This window comes from Tachysurus fulvidraco, chromosome 25 (assembly GCF_022655615.1).
Source record: "Tachysurus fulvidraco isolate hzauxx_2018 chromosome 25, HZAU_PFXX_2.0, whole genome shotgun sequence".
Lineage (NCBI taxonomy): Eukaryota > Metazoa > Chordata > Actinopteri > Siluriformes > Bagridae > Tachysurus > Tachysurus fulvidraco.
This window is the reverse complement of record NC_062542.1, coordinates 3,969,550-3,995,594: the sequence shown is the minus strand read 5'-3', so window position 1 is coordinate 3,995,594 and position 26,045 is coordinate 3,969,550. Positions and strand designations below refer to the sequence as shown.

The 26,045-nt window shown below is 36.6% G+C and overlaps 2 protein-coding genes and 1 pseudogene across 3 annotated transcripts; 2 read left to right on the top strand and 1 right to left on the bottom strand.

Moving 5' to 3' along the window:
• The first annotated feature begins 675 nt into the window (after positions 1 to 675).
• Positions 676 to 23,749, top strand: LOC113647217 (free fatty acid receptor 3-like). Of its 2 annotated transcripts, none has more exons than XM_047808773.1 (2): positions 676 to 772; positions 22,623 to 23,749. In XM_047808773.1, exon 2 carries the CDS (start codon positions 22,627 to 22,629, stop codon positions 23,587 to 23,589), a length of 963 nt encoding a protein of 320 aa, XP_047664729.1. In that variant the 5' UTR covers positions 676 to 772; positions 22,623 to 22,626; the 3' UTR covers positions 23,590 to 23,749. The 2 variants fall into 2 exon arrangements, with proteins under 2 accessions (XP_047664729.1, XP_027009646.2); XM_027153845.2 differs by lacking the exon at positions 676 to 772 and adding an exon at positions 20,458 to 21,040.
• LOC113647220 lies at positions 1,736 to 3,005 on the top strand (annotated as a pseudogene).
• Positions 8,228 to 18,468, bottom strand: LOC113647214 (free fatty acid receptor 2-like). Its single transcript, XM_027153842.2, has 3 exons — positions 16,453 to 18,468; positions 14,958 to 15,028; positions 8,228 to 10,490 (listed from the first exon to the last, which is right to left on the bottom strand). The coding sequence occupies exon 3, from the start codon at positions 10,472 to 10,474 to the stop codon at positions 9,491 to 9,493; it is 984 nt and encodes a 327-aa protein (XP_027009643.2). The 5' UTR covers positions 10,475 to 10,490; positions 14,958 to 15,028; positions 16,453 to 18,468; the 3' UTR covers positions 8,228 to 9,490.
• Positions 23,750 to 26,045: the final 2,296 nt, after the last annotated feature.

The window sequence follows — 26,045 nt, the reverse complement described above, 5'->3', positions numbered from 1 at the left end:
CAAAATTTAGCCATTGTAATGCAGCCATAGGTGAAGTGCAGTTATTTTTACCATCCTGTCATGTTTTATTTCTATTATAGTACACGATTTTCCAAGGACTCCTCAGACATTATATGTTTTAGTGCCACTTTTTTCTTAATCTTGAAGTACAAAAACAAAGCAGTTTGTCATGTTATTGAACCACTGCCCTCTAGTGGACAACGTAATTACAGATGCATTAGCTCTGATACTAGAGACTCCATCACTAAATGTTAAACAAATTTTTGCTTACAGGAAACCTAACTATATCAACAAAATGTTTCTCCATACAACTCATAATAAATGATGGTATGTTATGGAAATGCTTTATATTATTAAAATATAACGCATGATTTTAGATTTTTCAGATTTTATATTTTTACAATTGAACCACAATGTAGAAAAGATGCAATTAAATATTAAATTAAATGTGCATGTGTTTAATAACACTTTGCCTAAATATAACTAATCCTGTATCTCTGTTTTGTCATACGTGTTTAATAGTCTCAAAAATCAGTTCAAGTGTACGCTTTCTGAAATTGTCGGGAATATGTGTATATTTTTGAAGCATGTGACTTGTCTGGCAAATCTGATGAGTAAATACAAGACATTCAAACAATGTCATCTGGCGAGTTAAAGAGGATGTGTTTCTTTTTTTAAGTGTGTGTCAACATCGGAGGCAAATCATTAAATACAGAGCTCATCAGTTGTGTTGGACACATCTGAAGAAAACACATCACAAGGATCAACAAAGGTAAGAAGCTCTTGGATTTGTTCATCAAACGCTGCACTATGTTCATTATTCTTTCAGTTCATTATTTATATTATCACAAATCTATTTGAATAAATTAGTTTGACTTGTTAAAGCTGACATGGTTGATAATAAGTGCAGAAACCCAGACGTTTGTGATCTGCCTATTGAAACCTGCTCAAACCTAATCTGAATTTTCCCTTGACTTGTTGAAGATAAACAGTGGAATATTAAGGAGAATTGGATATGCTTGGATCTAATTGGTCTACTTTAGTATAACTATTGGTCCATTTTTTATACAATTTCCCATCATTTCTTAGCCATTCATACAAAAATAATTCCTACACCTCATCCATTATAATCCTTACATCCAAAAGACGTCTGCAAGCAATCTCAAGGAAATTGAGTCGGAATTACAATGCATTAGAGAAAGTTTGCCTGTTTTTTCCAGGTTTAACTTAAATACAAATTAAGTTAAACCTTTCCCTTGCCCTGTGTCTGACATGTGTTACCTGAGACAGACATGTTCAAATAAAAGTGTTTTTAGTCCCTAAAAAAGTTAACCAGTGAGTAAATCTACAGTCTTGTGGTTTTGTTAAAAAGAATAGAAAATTTAGCATTTATATTAACTTTCCACAACATTTGATCATTTCTCCACAGAAGAGCTTTGTTCTTATTACCATTAGAGAAACACTTTAATATGATGATAAACTTTAACCGCTATACTTCAGCAGCTTAAATAATTAATGCCTGGAAAGACTGTAGATTAATAATCACATGTTCTGCTGCCCAAATTGACCATTAATTAAACATTTTATGTTACTGATGTCTACAAAGCTTTATTAACATGTACATATAAAGCACTATTCGGACAGGACTAGTTTTACGTGGGGACGTGGAGTAATGCAATTTTACCTCAGGATATATGAATACCTTTTTTTCTGTAATATGAATTGGCCAATTCACATGGGACAAGACATCTCAGTAAAACCAGCAGAAGTAGGAGGGGTAATTCGCTTTACGCACCACAGTAACCTCCTTGTCGTCATGTGGGTATGACGTTGCTTCCTGTTTCAAGCGCCTCCACACTTGCAAAACGCGGCAAAAACTACTTTAAACAGGAAATGACGGAATTTTACCGTACATATTTACAGAGGGTCTATTCGGACAGGATTAGTATTACCTGAGGTAATTTTTCCGGACCTTTTTACAGAAGGTAAAAGTCGCTGTAATCTTTACTGACATTGTCCGTAATGATTACCAAGATGGCACATTTGGACGGGACTAAAATCACTGAGAAGCTCTGGTAATAATTTCTTTACCCCCACGTAGAACTAGTCCTGTCCGAATAGTGCTTAACACTACCCTCTTAAAGTTGCTTTGGTTATTCTTCATAGAGAACAACAGAACACTCCTTCTGCGCTTCAAAGTCTGTCCTTTATTAGGAAGGATACTTTTATTGTACAGAAAAAAAAACACAATTGAAGTACCCATTGTTCTAAGATTTACCTTCCTATTTAGTGTCCCATTCTGAGTAGACGCCACACCCATCGACGTGCTCTTGCTCAGCCTCACCATCTCGGACCTGATCTTTCTGTTCTTTCTTTCGTTCCGCATGAAAGAGGCCGCTGACATGAAATGGACCACTTCCTCTGTCCACTTTCAGGATTCTTTTTCTACTCGTCGATATACAACAGCACTTTCCTTTTAAACAGCTATCAGTGTGGAGCGCTATCTGGGAGTGGCCTTTCCAATCAAATACAAACTCAAGCGTCAACCTCGATATGCCGTGATCGCAAGCATCATATTCTGGGTGGTTTCCATGGCACATTGCAGTATCGTGTACATCATGCAGTACCACAGGCACACTAATGAATCTCTTGCTCTTCCGTTCAAGAAGGCGGTCTGCTATGATGAATTTAGCAAAGAACAGTTGACGTTCCTTTTGCCTGTCTGCTTGGAATTGTTTGCTGTGCTGTTCTGCATTCCTTTTCTCATCTGCAGTTTCTGCTACATCAGATTCATCCACATTCTTTCCTGCTTACCTAACATCAAGCCTAAGAAGTGCTCCTGGGCCATCGGGCTTGCCTTAGCCACCCTCCTGGTCTTCATCATCTGCTTCATGCCGTGTAATGTGTCCCATGTTGTAGGTTTTATCGGATGGTATAGTCCTGACTGGAGGGTGTACACACTGCTCACCAGCACATTTAATGCCTGTTTGGACCCTTATAAATAATGGGGAAAATTGTAAAAATGTATAAAAGCTAACATATAAATAACTATTTATATAAATAACTATTTAACTAATAGACCACAGTTAGTTTTATAACTAACAATAGCAAAGCAGTCATCGATGTAGCAATGATGCAATAACACTCTTAAGCACAGCATTCAATTTTATTAGCAATAACAATAATAAGTTCTGTTTGCAGAGATGCAGACAGATACTAATGACTCATTGCACGAATGTAGGTTCCCTTGTTAAGATTTAGCTACATGAATTTGTTTAGATAGACAGTTTGTAGCAGAGCCACATAAGGTGACATAATGTCTTAATGCCTAAATGTATAGAGTAAGCATTAACTTATTATGTACACCGGTAATATATTCTGTTGCATTTGTGTTGCCTCGTTTACCGCTCTCGCGAGACCGCACTGATGACGTCACGCGACATCGCTTCATTTCCGGGGTTTCCCCCCAAATAAGGAAGTGGCCCGACGGGGTTCGTTTAATCGGGTACGGTTTAGGTATGACATACACGTGGACCGTTATATAGTGGTGGCCCGTACGGGGCTCGCTCCATTTATTTTGCATTTTTTTGTAATATTTTGTTTATTATTACTGTTGTTAATATTATTATTATTATTATTATTATTATTATTATTATTATTATTATTATTATTATTATGTATTCAGAACAGACCACACCACCCACTGTTATAGATGCTGACGTGGTTAGTGCTAACAACACTCCTGTTAATGAACAAAACACTACTAATGCCATTCCTGATGCAGATTTTACTGCAGGCCCATTTGTAACTAGACGTAATCCAACGGCTGAAATAACATCTATGCTTAGCTCTTTGTATATTTCTGATGGTGATGAGTCTGATGGTGATAAGGAGGAAAGCTGTATGATGAATGTTGAGTTGATACAAACAATGCAAACTGATATTGCGCAGCTTAAGGTGGATTTATTGGCCCTTAGCTCACAAGTGCAATCTTTGAATCACGAGAATCAAAGAATCAAAGGAACCTCATTACGGAGCTCCCGCTGCAGGGCGATCTAGTCTGGATTAAAACGCACCCACTCTCTCCGGCCTCAAATAAATTCTCTGCTAAGCTAGCGCCCAAGTGGGAGGGACCAGCTGAAATTAAAAAAAGAATGGGGCCAATAAATTACATAGTTTGTTGTGGAAACCCATGTAAAAATGAAATTGTAATTGTGGTTAACCTTAAAACTTTGGTATGGACACTCTCCGTCGACGCCGATGGCTGGGGGGGGTGGGGTGGTCTATGTAGCAGAGCCACATAAGGTGACATAATGTCTTAATGTTGTGTTGCCCCGTTTACCGTTCTTGCGAGACAACGCCGATGACGTCACGCGACATCGCTTCATTTCCGGGTTTCCCCCCAATATAAGGAAGCGGGCCGACGGCGTTCAGGGTGGCGAGTTTAATGGCGATTGGTGCACCTGCTGATATTGTAAGGAGTGTTCACGGTTTCTGTGTGGATTATTCGTGGGGTTGTATAGCGTGGAGAGACTCATTGTGAAATATTCCTCCCTTTATCGGATTATTCACCTGTGAGGACGCTAGTACATCCATCCATAAGCCGGACTTCCTATCACGTCACTACATCCAGTGAGATTGCGCCATATAAGGACATTTATACTCACCGAGGCCTTAAAGGACACCACACACACACACACACACACACACACACACACACACACACACACACACACACACACACACACACACACCTCATGCTCATTGAGTTTTTGTGTGTATTTTTTTTGTATATATTGGTAAATATTAATTAAAAATTAATTTTGTATAATACCAAGTGTTGTTTATATTGGTGTGTCTGTCTTTTCTGGTAGATTACCTGTATTAGGGAGGGGTGCCCAATTTAATCGTGTACGGTTTAGGTGTGACATACACGTGGACCGTTACAAGTTTCATTTCAGCCAAAATGGTGTCAATACGACACGCTGAGTACGCTTTATGAGTATGCTGAAATGAGTCTGTGATTTATTCACCAAGTCTCCTACAATTCAAGTAAATACTATGTGTATATATATGACACAAAGAAAATCTGACCTAATGCACCTCAAAATTGGTCTCTTTCTGTTTCAGGGGTTTTCTCTGGGTATCTCTCCATAGTGCATGAATGTGTGTGTGTGTGTGTGTGTGTGTGTGTGTGTGTGTGTGTTTGTGAATAGATGATTGGATGGATGTTGTTTCAGAGTTTTGGACCCAAATGTACCATCTGTCCAACTGACATTGTCATTGCTTTGTATGTTTGATTGTCGCTTGCTACATACATCCCTGAATCTGCTCACTGCTACATGCAGCGCTTATAATACCCTTATTTCCTCTAAAAGACTCACTTCAGTAAGTGGCTAGTGTAAATCTGCATATGGTCTAGTGATGGCCAGTTCAGGAACGAATCGTTCTTTTGAACCAGTTCTGATTCGTTCTAAACAGTTCGCGTCTTGAGTCAGCGCTGATCCACAAGTTACTAAAGTTACTCACTTTCGGTCATGCCTGACAGTCGGTCCGACTCTAAATAAACTAATATCCCGGAGTATAGAGTATGTAACTCCTGTACACTGAACTGAGACATGTTGTGCTGAGAGAACTGTGAGCACGAGCTGTTGATACGGTGCATGCGTGAATTACTGAACCGATACAGTGAATCATCAGTACACTGAACTGAGAACTGCTTGTTTCGGACTCGTCCGAGAACAGATAAACTGGTACAGCGATCATCAGTACACTGAACTGAGAACTGTTTGTTTCGGATGCGTCCGAGAACCGATGAATTGTTGATACTGCGCATACTTGAATAACTGAACTAGTACAGCGAATCATCAGTACACTGAACTGAGAACTGTTTGTTTCGGATGCGTCCGAGAACCGATGAATTGTTGATACTGCGCATACTTGAATAACTGAACTAGTACAGCGAATCATCAGTACACTGAACTGAGAACTGTTTCTTTCGAACGCGTCCGAGAACCAATGAACTGGTACAGCGAATTTTCAGTACGCTGAACGAACTGTTTCGGACACGTCCGACATACTGTTGATGCTGCGCATGTGTGAACCTTCAGAGCAAGTGATACATATTGGGATATGCATAATAACTAGTCATAGGTTATTAAACATTTTTATTAAAATAAAATCAATATATGTCACTCAATATGTCAGTTAATTTTACTATTGACTATTGTGCAGGTTAGTCGGTATTTTAATATGCCGCTTTTTGTAAGTTTATAAAGATTTGTTTATTAACTTTATATCTTTAAGACACGTAAAACATGTCTTAAAATTCTATATGACAGCTTCGCCACATGCATCTTGCAAACTGTCTCACACACATTTGTGTGTGTGCGTGTGTGTGTGTCTCTGTGAAAAAGTTTTCAGTAGGTGTAAAGAAACGCTGTAAAGTCAGACTGCTTTAAAAAATACATATTTGAATTGTTTATTTTTATGAATTTCAAAAGTGAGCAAACAGGAAAAAATCTTAAATCAAATCAATATTTGTTGTCGCTTTCCTTTGGCTTCAAACCAGCATCTTGCACACTTTGTACACTTGCAAAAAGTCAGGGATTTTCAAGGCTCAGTTATTCCATGCAGGTGCTAATGATCATCAGTTATTCCATCCAGGTGCTAATGATCATCAGTTTCATATGTAGGTTGATTGCACAGTCATTAAGTGAAACAGTTACAGCTGTGTAGGAGGCTTAAAACTGGGTAAGGAACAGCTAATGTCTGCACCAAAGGTGAGGTTATGGAAGATAGTTTGATGGCACAGGTCATACACTATGGCAAGACTGAGCACAGCAACAAGCCATACGTTGTTGTAATTATACTGCATCTGCAATGTCTCTCCAGGCAAAGATTCCTAAGCAGAGTAGTTGACAGACATGCGTATCATGCTTACTTCCCTTTCACAACTGCTGACAATAAGGATGGCCCAGGTACACCCAGCTACTATCCCAAATCTTCTAGACAGTTGTCTTCATGGAACAATTGCAACCAAAAAGCCATACCTCTAATGTGGAAACGAGGTTAAGCAACTTAACATGCAGAAAAACATACTGTATGAAATGGGTGCAGACAAATGGTAGCAGGTGCTCTGTAATGATGTGAGAATTTAAAACATTTGGCTGTAGCAGGAGGTAGGTTTTTTGCTGAAGGGCTAAAGAGTGGTACAATAATGATTGTCTACAGGCAACAGAGAAGCATGTTGTAGGTTCCTTGCAAGTTTAGGGCTGCATTCCTGCAAATGTAGTTGGAGATTTGGTCAGGATTAATCTTATCCTCAATGCTTGGAAATACAGGCAAATACTTATCCATCATGCAATACTATCAGTGAGGTGTCTGATTTGCCCTAAATTTATTCTTCAGCAAGACAACAACCCGAACTATCTTCAGCTTAGAGAAGAACAAGTAGTCCAGCAAGTACTGGTTTGTCCCCCACAGAGCCCTAGTCTCAACATCATCGAGTCTGCTTGAGATTACATGAAGAGACAGAAGGATTTCAGGCAGGCTGATCAAAAATTGTGTGCAAGTTTACCTAGAAGGCGTCATGCTGTTTTACAAGCAAAAGTTGTTCACATCAAATATTGATTTAATTTGGATTTCTCTTCTGTTCATTTAGTTAATTGATAAAAATAAACTATTAAAACTTTTATTTTGAAATCATTACTACTTTACAGCACCTGCCTAAAACCTATGCACAGTACTGTATATATAGAGTACTGTATATAATATGTGCTGGTATGTAGTATATAGAACAGATGCCATTCAAGATATAAAGTTATATTTAAGTATACAGCAGCATTGGGATGCGAACTTGAATTACATCATTGTGGTTAGTGGGGAGGTTGGAGGCCAAGTACTATGACTCATGTCTAATGAATACTCTGATACCATTCTAAACTTTTTTTGGCTCCCTCTGCTGGACATCTTCAAAGCTTCTTCCTCTTGTTTTCCTTTCACAAACACAATAACTATATAAACAACAAGCCTCCGTTAAGTAATTTAGTTTAGGCAAATTTATGCAAAATTACGCAAACTGAAATGATTAAAATTTTAAATTCATGATTTTAAGCGAATGCTAAATAAAACAATTTTTGTATAAGGTTTTTTTTTTTAGCTTAATATTAAAAGATTGTCATTAAAAATTAAATATGTATTTAAATAACTTTGCTATTAACTATTTTGCTTAATGAAATTGGATAAAAAAAATGAAAGTGTGTGAAAAACCACAAACAATTCCATGCTGCGTTACATCATTCTTTGAAGTGGCAAGCTGTTTTTAATTTTGCATCATTCTTTCTGTGGTTCCGAAGTGTTAGAGCTTTCCACCATATTTTTCACACTCTCCTTCAGCGTGTCTCTAATCTCACAAATTTTTATGGATGTTGCAGCAATCTTAAAACTCATGTCATTAGAATTGCAAGAATATTGAACCACTCATTTTCACTTACTTAACATGAATTGAGGGTCGAGGTTGGTTAAGCAAGAAATTATGAATTTGACGTAGCAGAAGCAACAGGTAAGTAGGAGGTACTTTTTAGTGTACACTGTCTCTGGGGCTGGTATAAGGAAATATGCTATGTTTTTAGGTGGATGCTAGATGTTAGTAGAAACAGGGGTTGTATTAAAAATTTGCAATTTAATTATCTAACCACAATTGTACTTCTAATTAATATAATAATATTAATAGGCAAAGGAAATAAAAATACCTTTATGACAGGTCCACTAGAAATGATCAAAATAACATGATAGAAGATTGGTTTAGAAAAGACAGGGAAAAAACAGAGCTTCAGTTTTATTTTGATGTTCACTCTTGATTGTGTCACCACAAATATTATGATCCTATAGCAGTAACCCATATACTGTAATATAGTACCTGTTTCTCTGGGGATTTTCTTCATTGGTGGTTGCTGGTACCTCTTAAAACACGTTTCAGTTTAGTTTCCACTCCTGGCTGGCTGGCTAAGTGTATTATCACAGAGCTAGTTATGCTAGTAATAAATGTAAATTTGTTTTAAAAAATGCACGATTCTCATTGGTTATTCATGTTTTTCAACTGGTAGTCAATTTTGGTCATTCTTTTGACATTTTGTGTAATTATATATGTAGGAATCATAATGGTTACCTTTTATGAACATAGTTTTCATGCAATTACTGTAAAAAACAATGGTTTATAAATTACACGTGTTGTATTAACCATGCATAAATAGTATTGGAAGATACCATAATCTTTTCCAAGAGGATTAAAATTAGATACCCCTCTGTGCTGTGTAACCAGGCTCTAATTATACTGGCCATCAACAATCGATCCACCAGCAAGCACAGGGTTTCTCATGAACGAAGCTGTAAAGACATTCACAATATAAGCACTTATTAAAACATTTGCCTATCTGCATGCTCAAATATAAATGCTACTATCTAACATATTAATAATACTCAACAAATACTAGGGAGAACTATCATTGGAACTCTGTGTTCTCTCCACATACGCAGAAGTGCGGCCTGTCTTCAGACAGTTGAATTTCTGACACAGGGAATGCTGTAGCCAGTTGTGGAATTTTTGTATTATGTTGGTGAATGTTCCTCGTATTGCTGCAGAAGAAAAATAAAAGACAAAGGGGTCCAAGCAGGCATTGAAGGTGCTGGGTAGTACTGTGTAGACTCTCCAAGGAGGACTGTACCATCCAATAAACCCCACCAAATGAGACACACTGAATGGTACAAAGCAGATGATGAAAACCAGAAGAGTGACTACAGCAAGGCTAATTGCCCTGGAGCGCTTCTGTGGATTGATGCTAGGTAAGCGAGAAAGAATAATGATGAATCTGATGTAGCAGAAGCAACAGATGAAGAAAGGAATGCAGCACAGGACGATAAACAACTCAAGACGGACGGGTAAAAGGATCTCCAGCTGCTCACTGCTAAACTCTTTGTAACAGGAAGTCCTGTTGGACAGCTCCATGGCAGTGTCATTGCTGTGTTTATGGTACTCCACAATGTACACAATAGTGCAATTGCTCATTGAAACCACCCAGAACATGATGCTGGCAATCACAGCATACCGAGGATTTCTCTTGAGTTTGTATTTGACGGGGAAGGCCACTCCCAGATAGCGCTCCACACTGATAGCTGTTAAGAGCAAGGTGCTGTTATAGATTGTGCTGAAGTAGATGAATCCTGAAAGCGGACAAAGGAAAAAGCTCACGGTCCATTTCATGTCAGCTGCCTCTTTAATGCGCAATGGAAGGAACAAGAGGAAGAGAAGGTCAGAAATATTAAGGCTGAGCAAGAGCACATCTAGAGGTGTAGCACGCTGTTTCACCTTTCGGATAAAGGTGTAGAGAGCCAGCAGGTTGGCAGGAAGACCGGTGATCAGAGTGATGCTATCAACAACCAGGACAGAATAACTACGCTCTTTTGTCCACAGCATGGTCGCAGTTTTAGATCTGTAGTGAAAACAATCAAATAAAAAACAAATGAAAAATATGATTTTTTTTTTAGTCCACAACAGAACAACAGAAAAATGAAGCACAACTGATGAGCAATTTTGTAAAATTATATAATTTTCTGTCATTTTGTAATTAAAAATATTGACACCTTTACAAATAAGACTGAGACTGAAGACTGAAAGCAGATTAACAATAGCATTCAAGCTAACAAAGAATCATAAAATTGGTTTCTAAAAAAGAAGTTTGTTTGCAGAAAAGATTCCACACTGTTAGTGTTTTCCAGAGTATTATATACTATATTAAAGACAGACTAAAGAAATGTCATGTATTTCTCTGACAGCAAAGCTCCTGAGCTCCAAACATCCTGAGCGTAAGCGTTATTTCCTGTTACCGCTTAGCAACTATAAACAGTGGTTCAATCACTAGCCTTGGTTTTATCTGTCTGTATTCTTGTCATCTTTCAGCTTGTCATGTTTCCAAGAAATCCTGAGAAAATTTGCCCTGAGCATGCATCTCAAAACTTGTTGCAGCTTTAAGTTACAGCTTAACCTTTGACTACTGCACTGAACTGACATTAGAAACGTCTTCCAACAAAAAAAGTACAAGATACTAAACCATCTCAATGATCACATGTTTTTTCATGGTTTATTTCTCATTTTACCAACTCTCAAACTGCATTTTCCACTTTTCAAGTTCTACAGACTAAAAAAATTTATAAAAAATTCTTAGCCCAGTGCCTTATTAGGATCTACGTTTTCATCTCATTTGAGTACACTAAATTAATGTAGTACTTCATATTAAAATATTAATATTATTGACATTGCAATGTGCAGTATATATTTAATTTCAACAAGGATTAAAAAGCAATATTATACTGTGACATTTTTAAAGTTGTTTTTATAAGTTATTTGTATGATTTGTATATTAATATATATTTGTATACATTTTTTTTTATTAATTTTATAGTAGCAGAAGCAGTATCTTCAAGACACAATTTGTGGAAAGCCATTATGAAAACCATGATGTTATTAAAACAATAAATCTAGATTGAACATGCAGAATGTCTGATTCTTGCAACAGAGAAAAGAAGAATTCTGAGCAGAGAATTCTGTACAACTGAGCAGGGTTACTCTTGGTTCTTCTGATGCTCTGGTCACAGCACTCAGTTGTTCTTTAGTGACACTCTGCAATGTTGTTTACAGACCAACAGGGTTATTATAGTTCATTATAACTATTATAACTTCTTTTTCTCAAAAAGACATTTTCCATGTAGTAAGCAATATTAGTGCTGATGTTAAAAAAAAAAACTGTATGAAATTTCTGCAGCTGTTCACCATGGAAACATTTTAATACGGTGGAGTAATTATTCTTTATGATTAAGAGAAGACTGGAAGGAACTACCTTACGTAGAAAAGAATTTCTGGAAGCATCCAGCTCTTCTTCAAATTTGCTCAAAGTTAAATAAATAGCCAAAGTACTGTGAGCGTTACTCTTAATTAGTGATGAGTTCCTTTTTTTTCCACGAACCGGTTCATTCGGACAGTTCGTTTTAATGAACCAGTTCAATAATCCAGTTCACCAATTCTTTTACTGTATGTCCTGACGTAATGATGTAATTCACAATGACGTCATGATGTAAATTCCTTCATCCCGCTGCTGCCGGCAGATATTAATACAATCAATTTAACACATTTGAAAAGTTCTTTGTAATCATAACTTTAGTTGAATACGTTTCTTATATTTAAGTTTTGCAACTAAAACACCCAATACAGGCATTAATGTGCAAATGTGGGTGTTTTATGTGTCTTAAAGATATAAAGTTAATAAAATAATCGTCATCAACTTACAAAAACTTACAAAAAATGCATAATTTTGAAATGTTTCTTTCGCTCCATCAGTTGTTTCAAAAACTAACGTAACTGAGTTAAACACTCATACATTGATAAGACATTAAATCACAACCATTTCCATTTGTTGCTGCATCAGTTCAGTGATTTACGCATGCGCAGTATCAACAGCTCATCGGTTCTCAGTACTGTATGTCGGACACGTCCGAAAGAAACGGTTCTCAGTTCAGTGTACTGATGATTCGCTTTATCAGTTCAGTTATTCAAGCATGCGTAGTAACAACAGCTCGAGCTCACAGTTCTCTCAGCACAACATGTCTCAGTTCAGTGTACAGGAGTTACATACTCTATACTCCGGGATATTAGTTTATTTAGAGTCGAACCGACTGTCAGGCATGACCGAAAGTGAGTAACTTTAGTAACTTGTGGATCAGCGCTGACTCAAGACGCGAACTGTTTAGAACGAATCAGTCCGATTTGGTGAACAGTTCACTAAAAAGAACCGGTTCAAAAGAACGATTCGTTCAAGAACCGGACATCACTAGTCTTAATCCAAGTAAAGGAACCGTCATGGCTGGCCTTAGCTACCCCCATCACTGCAAGGTTTAATTTTTTTAGCATCATCATAATGTTTTGCTGTTAACCAAAGAATCATTTTATGATTGTTTTGGATTTTGGTGGAACCAAGTGCAATAGCACCACAATGTTTAGTCGTATCCATAAGACGTCACGATCAGTGTCTGTGCAATAGTAACATGCAATTGTGGTTGTATTTATAGTTTAGAACACTGAGATGCAATAAACCCCTAAATTACACCGTCAAACTGCATTTTCCACTTTTCAAATTCTACAAAAATAAATTAAAAAATTCTTAGGCCAGTGCCTTATTAGGATCTATGTTTTCATCTCATTTGAGTACACAAAATTTGAGGTCCAAGGTTTTAAGAGTCTGAGAGCAATTATGAAACTTATATTATAATAATGTAGTACAGTAGTATGTAGTAATGTAGTACTTTGGAAATTTCAACAAGGATTAAAGGATTAAAAACAATATTCTACTGTGACATTTTTAAAGTTCTAAGTTATTTGTATGATTTAGAAACTAGTATATTCATTTTTTTTATTCATTTTATAGTAGCAGAAGCAGTACCTTCAGGACACAATTTGAGGAAAGCCATTATGAAAACCATGATGTTATTAAAACAATAAATCTAGATTGAACATGCAGAATGTCTGATTCTTGCAACAGTGTAGCATCTGGTACAGGTCATTTAGATTTCATGTCCAAGGCACCCTAAACTTCGGCATCTAATCTTCAATCAACCGATGAGCAACCCAGTTTTACACACACACACAACTGGCTCCAGAATGACTGGAGCCTACACAAAGACCAGATAACCCCATGCCGCTTCTCTGATTGAACTCATAGAGGCCCTCAACCAGAACACACACACACACACACACACACACACACACACACACACACACACACACACACACACACACACACACACACACACACACACACACACTTTCAAACAATGGTGTATTTCATTTGAGCACGAAAGGCGCCATACCGTCTTAATACACCTTGGATAAAACTTTAAAGTCATCTAAAAGTTTTATAGCTAAACCACGCCCACAGACACCTGAAACAAAGGGAGTTTTTCCCTCTGAAATCTCAGGCCGTAGTGTTGGCCATCTCCCCAAAGATGGGTGGAGTTCGCGACATTTAAATTGTCACAAACACCACCAATCTGTGGTCAGACTTTTGGAACAGCTTGAAGACGATCTTGGAGATCCATCTTCCTTCAAAGAAGTTCCAGCAAGCTTCACTTCCAAGAACGACAACTATTCTGATCTTCAGGAGAACTTGGAAGAATGTCTGACCCCACCCTAACTGACTTTTCAGAGATTTCTCTGTTGCATCCGGACTCTTGTGCAGTAAGCCAATGCAAGTAACCGTTTCCTTTACCAACCAATTTAGATGCGTATTTTAAGTATGAACCTTGTATTGTGTCTTTAGGTGAATTTACCCAGTTTCCGGTGACGATTTCCCAGTTAGGTTGTGATTAATTTTGAAGTTTAAGCTTGCCATTCCTTTCCTTCCTTTCTCTAATTTCTTCTTTCCAGTCTCTTCCTCCCTTTCCCCAATTTAAATTTCTTTTGTGTTATTTTATTTTCATCTACGTTTACCCTATTTTCTTTTGTTTGTTTGTGTAGTTAGTTTTATGTTGTGTTTTTCTCATTCATTAAATGTCATATTTTTGTGCCACAAGTGATTGTCTCTGAGTATCGCTCACAAACTAAAGGTACCTGCAACATCTGGTCTGAACTACATGCTCTATTAAGTTAATTTAATTTACATTACGGTATAAAGTAAAAGGGAAGTGAATCTTTCTCGGCCAGGAAGATACCGCCTTCATAGAATTAATAAAGGTTACACGGACTGTTCGACGGACGAACAGACCAAATAAGTGTAACGTTAATTCCATTACCGTTAATTTCAACTTAGGTTAAAATATTTAGAGTCACTATAACGCGTTATAATTACTCATAAATATTTACCTTTCTTCGCGAGCCAAAATTGCTACAACAGAGAAAGGAGAATTCTTACCTACAACTAAGCAGGGTTACTCTTGGTTCTTCTGTTCTGGTCACAGCACTCAGTTGTTCTTTAGTGACACTCTGCAATGTTGTTTACAGACCAACAGGGTTATTATAGTAAACTTTTTTTTCTCAAAAAGACAATTTCCATGTGGTAAGCAGTATTAGTGCTGACGTTAAAAAAACTGTATGAAATTTGTGCAGCAAATCTTTCTTGCTGTTCACCATGCAAACATTTTAATACAATAGAGTAATTATTCTTTATGATTAAGAGAAGACTGGAAGGAACTACATTACGTAGCAAAGAATTTCTGGAAGCATCCAGTTCTTCTTCAAATTTGCTCAAAGTTAAATAAATAGCCAAAGTAGTGTGAGTGTTAGTCTTAATCCAAGTAAAGGCCCCTCATGGCTGGCCTTAGCTACCCCCGTCACTGCAAGGTTTAATTTTTTATCATCATCATATTGTTTTGCTGTTAACCAAAAATACATTTTATTCTTGTTTTGGATTTTGGTGGAACCAAGTGCAATAGCACCACAATGTTTAGTCGTCACGATCAGTGTCTGTGCAATAGTAATATGCAATTGTGGTGGTATTTATCCTTTAGAACACTGAGATGCAATAAACCCCTACATTACAAGCTGGAAATGTAATACCACCCCACCACCACCCACACACATACAAACACAACAATTTTTACTATTCACATTGCAATCCTTGTGAGCTGCTAAACAGTATTTCGTTGTTTTCAAAACAATGACAAAGATGTATTACTTTATAACAGATTTCATTAGATGCCTTTAAAGGAGAAATTAATAATAGACAGCTGAAGCAAACATTGTTCAATGACAGTAAGGATGAGGCATATATATATATATATATATATATAAATTTTTTCAAAGAAAGGCTTTTTTATGTTTATGTTTTATTAGTTATAACAGGTATGAACTAATAGACAGAAATCCCCGTTTCCATGGTTATAAATACCATATGCTAATGCATGTTTCCTTTCTATTCTTAGGCCTCTCTTCTTCCCATCTTGCTTGTGGTTTGTTGCTCATGTGAGTTCACCTGTACTGTGTTATTTGTTTAATTCATTTGCCTTTTTTGATTCCTTCTTTGTCATTATTTATCACAAAGTCTTACCACTCTTTACTGTCATTAAGCAAACAGCATTGACTTTTTAGAGTTTCCTTCTTTTCCTTATTTAGGATTATCCTAATTTAACTTTTTATTATTATTATTTGCCCATATAAAGCACGTCGATGTGTTGCATAGCATGTTGCAACTATTATATAAATAAAACTTTTCTTTTATATCCATCATCTGTCCATCTATTCTCTACACCTCTTATTCTATTGGGTCTCGGGAAACCTGGAGCTTATCCCAGGAGACTCGGGGCACAAGGCAGGGTGCACTCTGGAGAGGGTCCCCGTCTATCATACGGCACTTTATTTTATATTAGCTATAGAAATAGAAGTAGTTATAGAAGAAATATATTTTTTACCGTCAGCCGGGCTGTGATGCTCCTGACTCTGATGTGGTCTTTATCTCAGAATGAAAGTGTTATAATAAGAAATTAACTATATGAATAAAATGGAAAAAAAAAAAACAGCCAAAATAGTCATAAAAGACAAAAGGACACAAACTATTCAAACTTCTATAATAACCTTGAGAACTAACAAGTTCTTTAGTTCCTCTTTTGACTTTTGTGCAGTCTTATCTTGAAGAGTTTTGCATGAATTCATTAGTAGGGCAGAGGTAGCATGAGAGTTGTGGTTTAGTGCTTGTGGGAGAAAATTTGGGAACTTTATTCCCAAGACTACCAGAGAGCGACTACTTTGCAGCTCTTAACCCTAAACCGCTCAGTATGCCTACATCCTCAGACTAATATTTGCCATTTGCCAGGTCAGTACATTGGTGAATAAAACATGTTTATTTAAGGACAACTACAGTAATAGTCTTATGTCCTGCAGCATGTCCTTTTTTCTTTCACACATTCTCAGAATAGTAATTTGATATTTGTTCATATCATTTTGGAAAAGAAGAAGTGGCAAACCAAAGCTTGGTTCTGCTTTTCACATCTGTTCAGTGGCATTTGGGAGCATGCATTAAAACCTAGGTGCCAGTAAATCCTATTTTTAGAGGTTTGTCATCATTTTAATGTCGACGTTATGACTGAGCGTTCTTTTCATGTCTGCAAAGGTTAATTCACTAAACACTTGCTGTGTGAAAACAACATGAGGGTGAATGTGTATGTAGGAATGCATAGGTGTGAGTGCACGTTGCTTTGAGATGAGCCGGAATTTCATACAAGGTGTTTTCCTGCCCCACAGCCTTGCCCACCATACAGAAGGTGAACAAAATATATGTCTATGACAACAATATCTAAAATAAATGATTTGTAAGTCATCAGATGAATAGTTTTAACTGTAGCTGAGCCTGAAGACCGATGTTGTCACACAGTTTAATAAACCCTTTTGCAATTGTTCTTGACAGCTGAAAATTGTTGTACTGATTAAGGAAGCAATAAAAGTGGCCTTCCTTAGGCCACTTTTATTTACACATTCAAAATGGCCTGAAAGAAAGAACCATCCTTCTTTTTTTCATGGTAAGAATTTATCTTACCATGCTTTAACTAATCCCTTTATAGAACAGTGGTGGAAGTGGGAGGCTTCAGTGCACAACTGGAAGATAGAGAAATTTCCATTTCAGACTTTTGAATGGTGGCATACAGCATGTTGACATCAGTTCTTCAATGACTTAATGTTCATCTGGTTAACTTCCGAGTTTCCCAACACTGTAAATTTATGAGCACAGGTGCACTGATACACATTCATGAAACTGCTAAATCCATAGACAAATTAGTCAACAGGAGTCTGGAGATGTTTCAGAAAAGTACAGGAGGTAAAGACAATATGACAAATCCAAAGAGCTGCCACAAACCAAGGCAAGGTTTTGCAATGTTTGCATGTGCTTTACAGTCTGAGAACAGGAAGTGATGGGGTGGAGAGGAAACGTTATTAGTATTCAAGGGAGGAAGCCGTCTGCAGACATAAAGATGAAATGTCTCTAGTGGATGTGGCATAAGACTCTTCTCTACCTCTTGTATTCTTTGCAAAATGAACAAATTGGATACAACAAACATATTCATATCTGCCATCTGGTGTTTTTGTATTGTAAGCTTCCAACCCTCACTCTTGCAATATTCTGGCACCTGATATGGAAGGAGCAGTGGCTCAGAGGTTAAACCTCAGGGATACTGCTTAAAGGTCAGGAGGTTCAAGCCCCAGCACTTCCAAGCTGCCATTGTTGGGTCCATGAACAAAGTCCTTAACCCTCTCTGATCCAGTGATGCTGCTGAACCTGTGCTTTAACCCAAGATTCCTAACCTCCTAGATTATGTAAAAAATAATCTCATTGTGTTGGAATGTATATGCGAAAAATGAAAACTCTACTTCTTCATATTTATCAAACTCTTGTCTTGCTGAGGAATTTATGCACTCTTTTGTTTTGGTCTTCATATGTTTTGAAATGAAATTTGAAAACTTTCTTTTCCATATATATATATATAAGGGGTGTGCAAAGCAGCCAGTATTTGTATCTGTATTTTTATTTGTTATGGGGGAAAAGTATTTGTATTCGAGTAAAATTCAAAATATGCATAAAAATCCATTTTGTTTGCGTTACACTTCTAATTTACGTTATAGTTTAAGTATTCTTTAATTATATTCATTATAATAATTATGGATATGCAATATTGCTTGATGTTCTTGAACATGTAACAAGGAATGTCATTGAAAAGAAAATAACAACATCCATTACCTCATCCATAGTTAAACCAACAACTAATAAAATAGCATTGTGAACATTATGAACCCCACCACCACCCGTCCTTGTTGGAGGATGCTGAACAGACAGAATAAAAATAAATAATACTTCAAAGAACTGTTCTTCTTCTGAAAGAACTTCTCTCTAATCTCTCACAAAATTCCAAGAACTAAACTTTATCAACCCCTGACTGGGAGATCTGGCAGAACAAAAGTTGTTTTCTATATAGTACTAAAAGATACAGCCCTGCTATTGTCAACTGTATGCCAAAAAAAAGACACAGAGTTTTTTTTTTACGTTTTTAATTCTTTTTTTTATTATTTTATTTTTTTCATTAAAAAAAGTTTTTTTTTTATGTTAACCATAACTCCACACTCACAAGGCAGGAATCGAACCCCCAACCCAGAAGGTGTGAGGCGAACGTGCTAACCATTAAGCCACCGTGCCCCCGTGAGGAGTTTCAACTAAGTAATGAGTGACGAGAAGATATGCTAAGGTTAACTAGCCTATAGCCTACAGTACATCTTGCTGTCTGCAAAAGACAGGGTAACTTAAACGTACCATATAACTCCCACAAGTACATACAATTCGACTACACAAGCATTGTTTTAACCTTTTTAACCGAACGTTGAACGTTGTCTGAATTACCGAGCTAACAGAACGTAAACATAGGGAACACGAGAGCACCCGACCTCAGACGTCAATAATGCAGCGTAATGGAATAATCTCCCGATCAAACTCTGCTTCCCGAAAGTTATAAACTGTCTCCGGAACCCAGTTAAGGTACAAAAATCTATTCAACAAAAATAGTGATGCAATGAGGTCTTTTTTCGCTCAGCTGAGCCGACTCCTGAATGTCACTCACTCATGTGGGCTGCACTGCGGTCTCATGAGAAAACGCAGCTTTTTGATATAAAGTTTTTCTTGTTCCCGGATAAAATTTTTTTTAAAAGTATTTGTTCAATTCAATTCAAGTTTTCAATACAAGTTTATTTGTATAGTGCTTTTTACAATAGACATTGTCTCAAAGCAGCTTTACAGAACATAAACATAGAGCAGAAGGTAAACATAATTAATGATAAAGGAAATAACGAATAATAAAAGAAATAAGAATTAACAGAATAAAAATTCTAGGTTATTATTAGATGTATATAGTTCACAATCTGTATGTATTTATCCCCCTATGAGCAAGTCTGAGGTGACTCAGGCAGCAGTGGCAAGGAAAAACTCCCTTAAATTGGTAAAGGAAGAAACCTTGAGAGGAACCGGACTCAAGGGGGAACCCATCCTCATATGGGTGACACTGGGGTGTGATTGTAATATACAGTCATTTAAATGTTGTATTGGTGTAAGGATCATGGACTTCGGATCTCCTTAGTATCACAGAGTCTAACTGGAGATGTCTCAGGATTCTTAGAAATTTGTTCGAAATAAGTATTAGTAAAAAACACGCTATTTGTGCCTTTCCGAATACCGTATTCGGGTTCGGCTCCACCCCTAATATATATATATGTATGTATGATTTCACTTATATATATATATATATATATATATATATATATATATATATATATATATATATATATATATATATAAAATTTTCTTTATTTTTTTAATTGAATAAAACATAAATTCTGCTATGTGTTGGAATTTTTCCAAATGCTGGTAATTACGAATGTTATTCATTACTTTAGATTTGATAAATTGCAACAGATCAAGTGAAAAAGTTTAGAAACCCTACTAACTCAGTGCTTACTAACACACCTTTTGGTTGATGTGGCATCTTGCCAAATTCTTTTTTTTCTAACACTATTCCATGCAGAATGTTTTAAATATTTACATTTACAGCATTTTGCAGACTTACAATTATCTGAATAGACTTACATTATCTCATTTTTTTATACAGCTGAGCAATTGAGGGTTAAGGGCCTTGCTTAGGAGCCCAAAAGTGGCAGCTTGGTGGACCTGGGATTGAATTTACAACCTTCCGATTGGTAGCCCAACACCATAACCAGTAGGCTACCACAGCTTCAGTCTGCACGTCTTGCAAAAAGATTTTGAGAAAAACATGTAATATCTCATGTATAATATTTGTTCAGTTCCTGTAATGCACAACACTTTGAGATGATGTAATCTGAGGTATAAAAGAGGTTGTGTGTCTTTTTTTTGTTTTCATTGTGCAATAAATTGCCAAATCATTAAGTAGAGCATTTAAGTACATACTGGAGACATCAGAGCCAGGGATACCACCAGCATTAACAAAGGTAAGAAGACCCTATTATCTTAGAAATGCAATGATTATGGAAACAAATCTGTAAACAGGTCTCTGTGTCTTACTCTTATTCTGTGATCAGCCTATTAACAATTGCTCACTTAAATTCAGAATTTGCTCACACAGGTTGAAGTGAAATTATCGGAATTTTAATTTCGATGACAAATGCTTGTGTTTAATTGGTCTACATCAAGAATTTTCAAACCCTTTCTTTAACATACTAGCATTTTTTTCTTCTTCACAAACTTTACTTTCACCAGGCCATGGAATTAAAATTCCACTGAGAATACTTGTGAATTGAAGTAAATTTTTATTATTGTCAATAATTAAGGAATATGGGAAAAACCCATAAAAACCCATTAAGGTAAATGAAACAAGAATAAAAAAAAATAATGCCTTGTAAATGGACTGTCTGCCATCAGTCGTGGTTTGGTCAACTGGACTTGAACAATAAAAATAAAATAGTTTGTTTTATAAGACATGGAATGTAGATGCAATTAAAACACAATTTAACTGATGTATTGAAACTTTTCTCCCTTTTATTTTATTCAAAAATTGTGTATGTATGTATGTATGTATGTATGTATGTATATATGTATTATTATTATTATTATTACTATTATTATTATTATTATTATTATTATTATTATTATTATTATTATTATTATTATTATTATTATTATTATTATTATTATTATTATTATTATTATTTTTTTTTTTTTTTTATTTAGGTATATCAATTAATATCCCCTTTATAGTTACTTATACATTCTTTCACAATAAATATATAAACTTTTTAAAAAACATTTTTAATATATGAATGCATACTCATACATATATACAAACCCGATTCCAAAAAAGTTGAGACACTGTACAAATTGTGAATAATAAAAGAATGCAATAATTTACAACATATATTTTATTCACAATAGAATATAGATAACATATCAAATGCTGAAAGTGAGACATTTTGAAATATCATGCCAAATATTGGCTCTTTTTGGATTTCATGAGAGCTACTGTACACATTCCAAAAAAGTTGAACAGGTAGAAATAAGAGGCCGGAAAAGTTAAAGGTACATATAAGGAACAGCTGGGGGACCAATTTGCAAATTTTTAGGTCAACATGATTGGGTATAAAAAGAGCCTCTTCCAATCCAAACCACTCCAATTATTTTCATGACAGAAATATACCCATACTAATACTTATTAATTTGTACTTTTCACTTTAATTTTTTTTTTTTTACTGTTAACAAGCTAGTTCTTGTTATTACTTACAGTATAGCAATGACTGACAGAATAGTCCCTCACCAACTTCTCTTTTTTATTCTTTCTTATGACTCAAAAAGCAGCTTATCATTTTATTGAGAAATCACAAAGCAGACTATGTCAACATCAATTTATTTGAAATCTGTTTACATGAATTTAGCTCAGTTGTCTAGAAGTAATGGTTGTTAATTTTACAGTTTGACTTAAAGTAGCATTAGCAAAACTGAAGACATAACTAAAGTGGTGAATTGAGAATGATTACATTTTCTGTTATAATTCTGATGTTGTTTCTACTATTTTTATAGAACCATGCAGTGGACAGAGAATCTCAGCAAGTTGGTCCTGGCAGTGGATTCAGTTACACTGATCGCAGGTCTTCCAACTAATCTTTTGGCTCTCTACGTCTTTATCCATAAGATGAAGCATCAAGTTACACCCCTCAATGTATTCTTGCTCAGCCTCACCATCTCTGACCTGATCTTCCTGTTCTTCCTTCCATTGCGCATGAAAGAGGCGGCCGAAATGAAATGGACCATGAGCTACTTTCTTTGTCCGCTTTCAGGATTTATCTTTTACTCATCCATTTACAACAGCACCTTGCTTTTGATGGCTATCAGTGTGGAGCGCTATCTGGGAGTGGCCTTTCCAATCATGTACAAACTCAAGAAACATCCTCGATATGCCATGATTGCATGCATCATATTCTGGTTGGTTTCCATGGCACAATGCAGCTTGGTCTATATTATTCAGTACTATAACTTCAATAACACCGTCCCTGATTCATCCCAAAAAGAGCTCTGCTATTATGAGTTTACAGAAGAACAGCTGAAGCTTGTTTTGTCTGTCCGTTTCGAATTGTTTGTTCTGCTGTTCTGCATCCCTTTTATCGTCTGCAGCTTCTGCTACATCAGATTCATCCTCATCCTCTCTCGGCTACCTAACATCAACCCTCAGAAACGCTACAGGGCCATTGGGCTTGCCCTAGCCACCCTCCTGGTCTTCATCTTCTGCTTCATGCCCTACAATGTTTCTCATCTTGTGGGATTTATTGGATGGTACAGTCCTGACTGGAGACCATACGCACTCCTCACCAGCACCTTTAATGCCTGCTTGGACCCTCTCATTTTTTATTTCTCCTCTTCAGTTCTCCGGGCGACTTGCGATCAATTGATAAGGAGACTAGTCAATAGCATACAACCTTTCTGCTGCTGGAAATTGCTTAACTCTCCTCACACGACACAGAGATCCAATGGCACTTCTGGCACACAATGACATGCTGGAATGTAACATTGCATATAAGTTAACTTTGTTGGTTCATGGTGTTTGCCAGGATGTTATAGAACAATCTTACAGCTGTTGGTGGGCCAAAAGTGTAGCCCTTATTCTTTTCTAAATCTTTTGGCTATCTAAGAATAAACATACCTCTTGCTTATGTCAATGTAATGTTCACTGATACAGATCAATTCAATGCTCTTTACTGCAATCAAAACAAATCTGTGCTGAAAACTACCCTACTATCACATCAGTGGTGGAAATTTATAGTACTGGTTATAGTTTACTGGTTTTTAAACATACTGGACCTCTTGCTTATGTCAATGTAATGTTCACTGATACAGATCAATTCAGTGATCTTTACTGCAATCAAAACAAATCTGTGCTGAAAACTGTCACATCAGTGGTGTTTTTAAATCATAACTGTATTAGCTATCCAAATCCATGTTTTGGGGGCACAAGGCTTAGAAGTTGGCATGTTTGCCTCACACCTCCAGGGTTGGGGGTTCGATTCCCACCTCCGCCTTGTGTGTGTGGAGTTTGCATGTTCTCCCCGTGCCTCAGGGGTTTTCTCCGGGTACTCCGGTTTCCTCCCCTGGTCCAAAGACATGCATGGTAGGTTGATTGGCATCTCTGGAAAATTGTCCGTAGTGTGTGATTGCGTGAGTGAAAGAGAGAGTGTGTGTGTGTGTGTGTGTGTGTGTGTGTGTGTGTGTGTGTGTGTGTGTGTGTGTGTGTGTGCCCTGCGATGGGTTGGCACTCCATCCAGGGTGTATCCTGCCTTGATGCCTGATGATGAATGAATGAATGAATGAATGAATGAATGAATCCATGTTTTGATGACTTGTATAGGAAAAGTGATTCTATACATGAAAAGGTGGTAGATAATGTAATGTAAAAGTCAACCAACTAAATCAAATTGTATTACTTTACATGTTAGTATGTTAGCTTTAATAAAGTCAGTTTCTTAAGCTAGTTATGGCAAAGTATTTTATTAACCTGTATTTAACTCTTTGTATTATGCCAAATAATGCATTTGTAAAGTACATTACTAAATAAAATAAAAGTTACCTGATATTAATCTTCAGTTAGAATAGAATCATTTTTGAGAACCTAAAAGTGAATGGCATACATTGTTCAGACACTGTATCTTTGGGTATGCCATAAAAAGAATAATGTCATGGGGTTGTAGATTGAGCAGATATTTCACAGGGTTAAATAAATTCCCACATAAACTGTTCTAGACTAAATGAAGAGTTTTCCAAATACCAGGGTGCCCAGGTTATCGGGGAAGTTGGTGGTGGAGGTGGTGGGGTGTTGGTAAAAGTTCTTAGTATTGGGTTTGAGAGCTGTCCATTATGTCCCATGTATTGTATTTAAAAACAAAACGCAGTTGCATGTTCTGATTAAGAATTTCTTGTTCTTGAACATGTTCTTGAGGGCTTTCAATGCACTGATGGCTGCTTCATTCCTTTAAAGGTTCTGGGTTTTACTGTGAGCCAGGAAGTAAGAGGAGCAGAAGTGAATCCATAAAATACTCTTCTTCAAAAGTTTGTATCTCCTATGAATTACTGCAGATCCTTCATTCACAAGGTCATGGACAAGGTCATGGACAAGGTCATGGTAATCACAGTGCTGCTTCATATATCATCCATCATACTGTAAATGGTTGGGTATGTCTGATGGATCCCAGGTATAAGCCTGAAGACTGATGAAATTCAGACTATTCCAGTTTACGATTGATTGCCTATGAGGACATGGTGAACATGATCTACATTGAATAGTAATTTTGTCATTGTAAACAACTACAAAACAATTGTGCATGCCTCTGAGTACATCATTCACAATGGCTTAGAATACCAAACCAAGCTTAGAATACCAAACCACTAGCTGTTTAAAATGACCACAGTGTCTTCCACTTATCCTCCTATCAAATCCTGATAAGGATGTAAGAAACTCTTATTTCATGTATTTGTTCCAGAGCTGATGGCATCAGTGGTAATGGGATTCAGTACTTCACCAGGACAGAGTCGAGGCCTCTATAATCAGCGCTGAGTCTTATTATTTCTATGCAAAAAACCCAAGCATCATTCAGTGAACTGAAATTGGCACAGTACCTTAAAATTCAGACCTTAAAGCATCTAGTGTTTGAACGATCACTGGGCTTATTAGAGGAACTTCTAAGAGCCTTGTTACTTCTTCAACATGAAAGATTCCTGCTACTTCTTAAACACAAAGGGCCGGAAAAAATATTCTGATTGTGATCACAAACCCAAAGATGCCTGTAACAAGCATATGCATGTCTAACGTAATGAATTAAGGGAGAGTGCTCATGTGAAACAATGTGTGTAATGACTGTAGAAAATTTTTTCCTTTTTTCCTCTGATCAACTTTTCCCCATAAGATAACCCATTTTCATTCTTTTCACATTTCTCTTACAAATAAATGGCTAACCT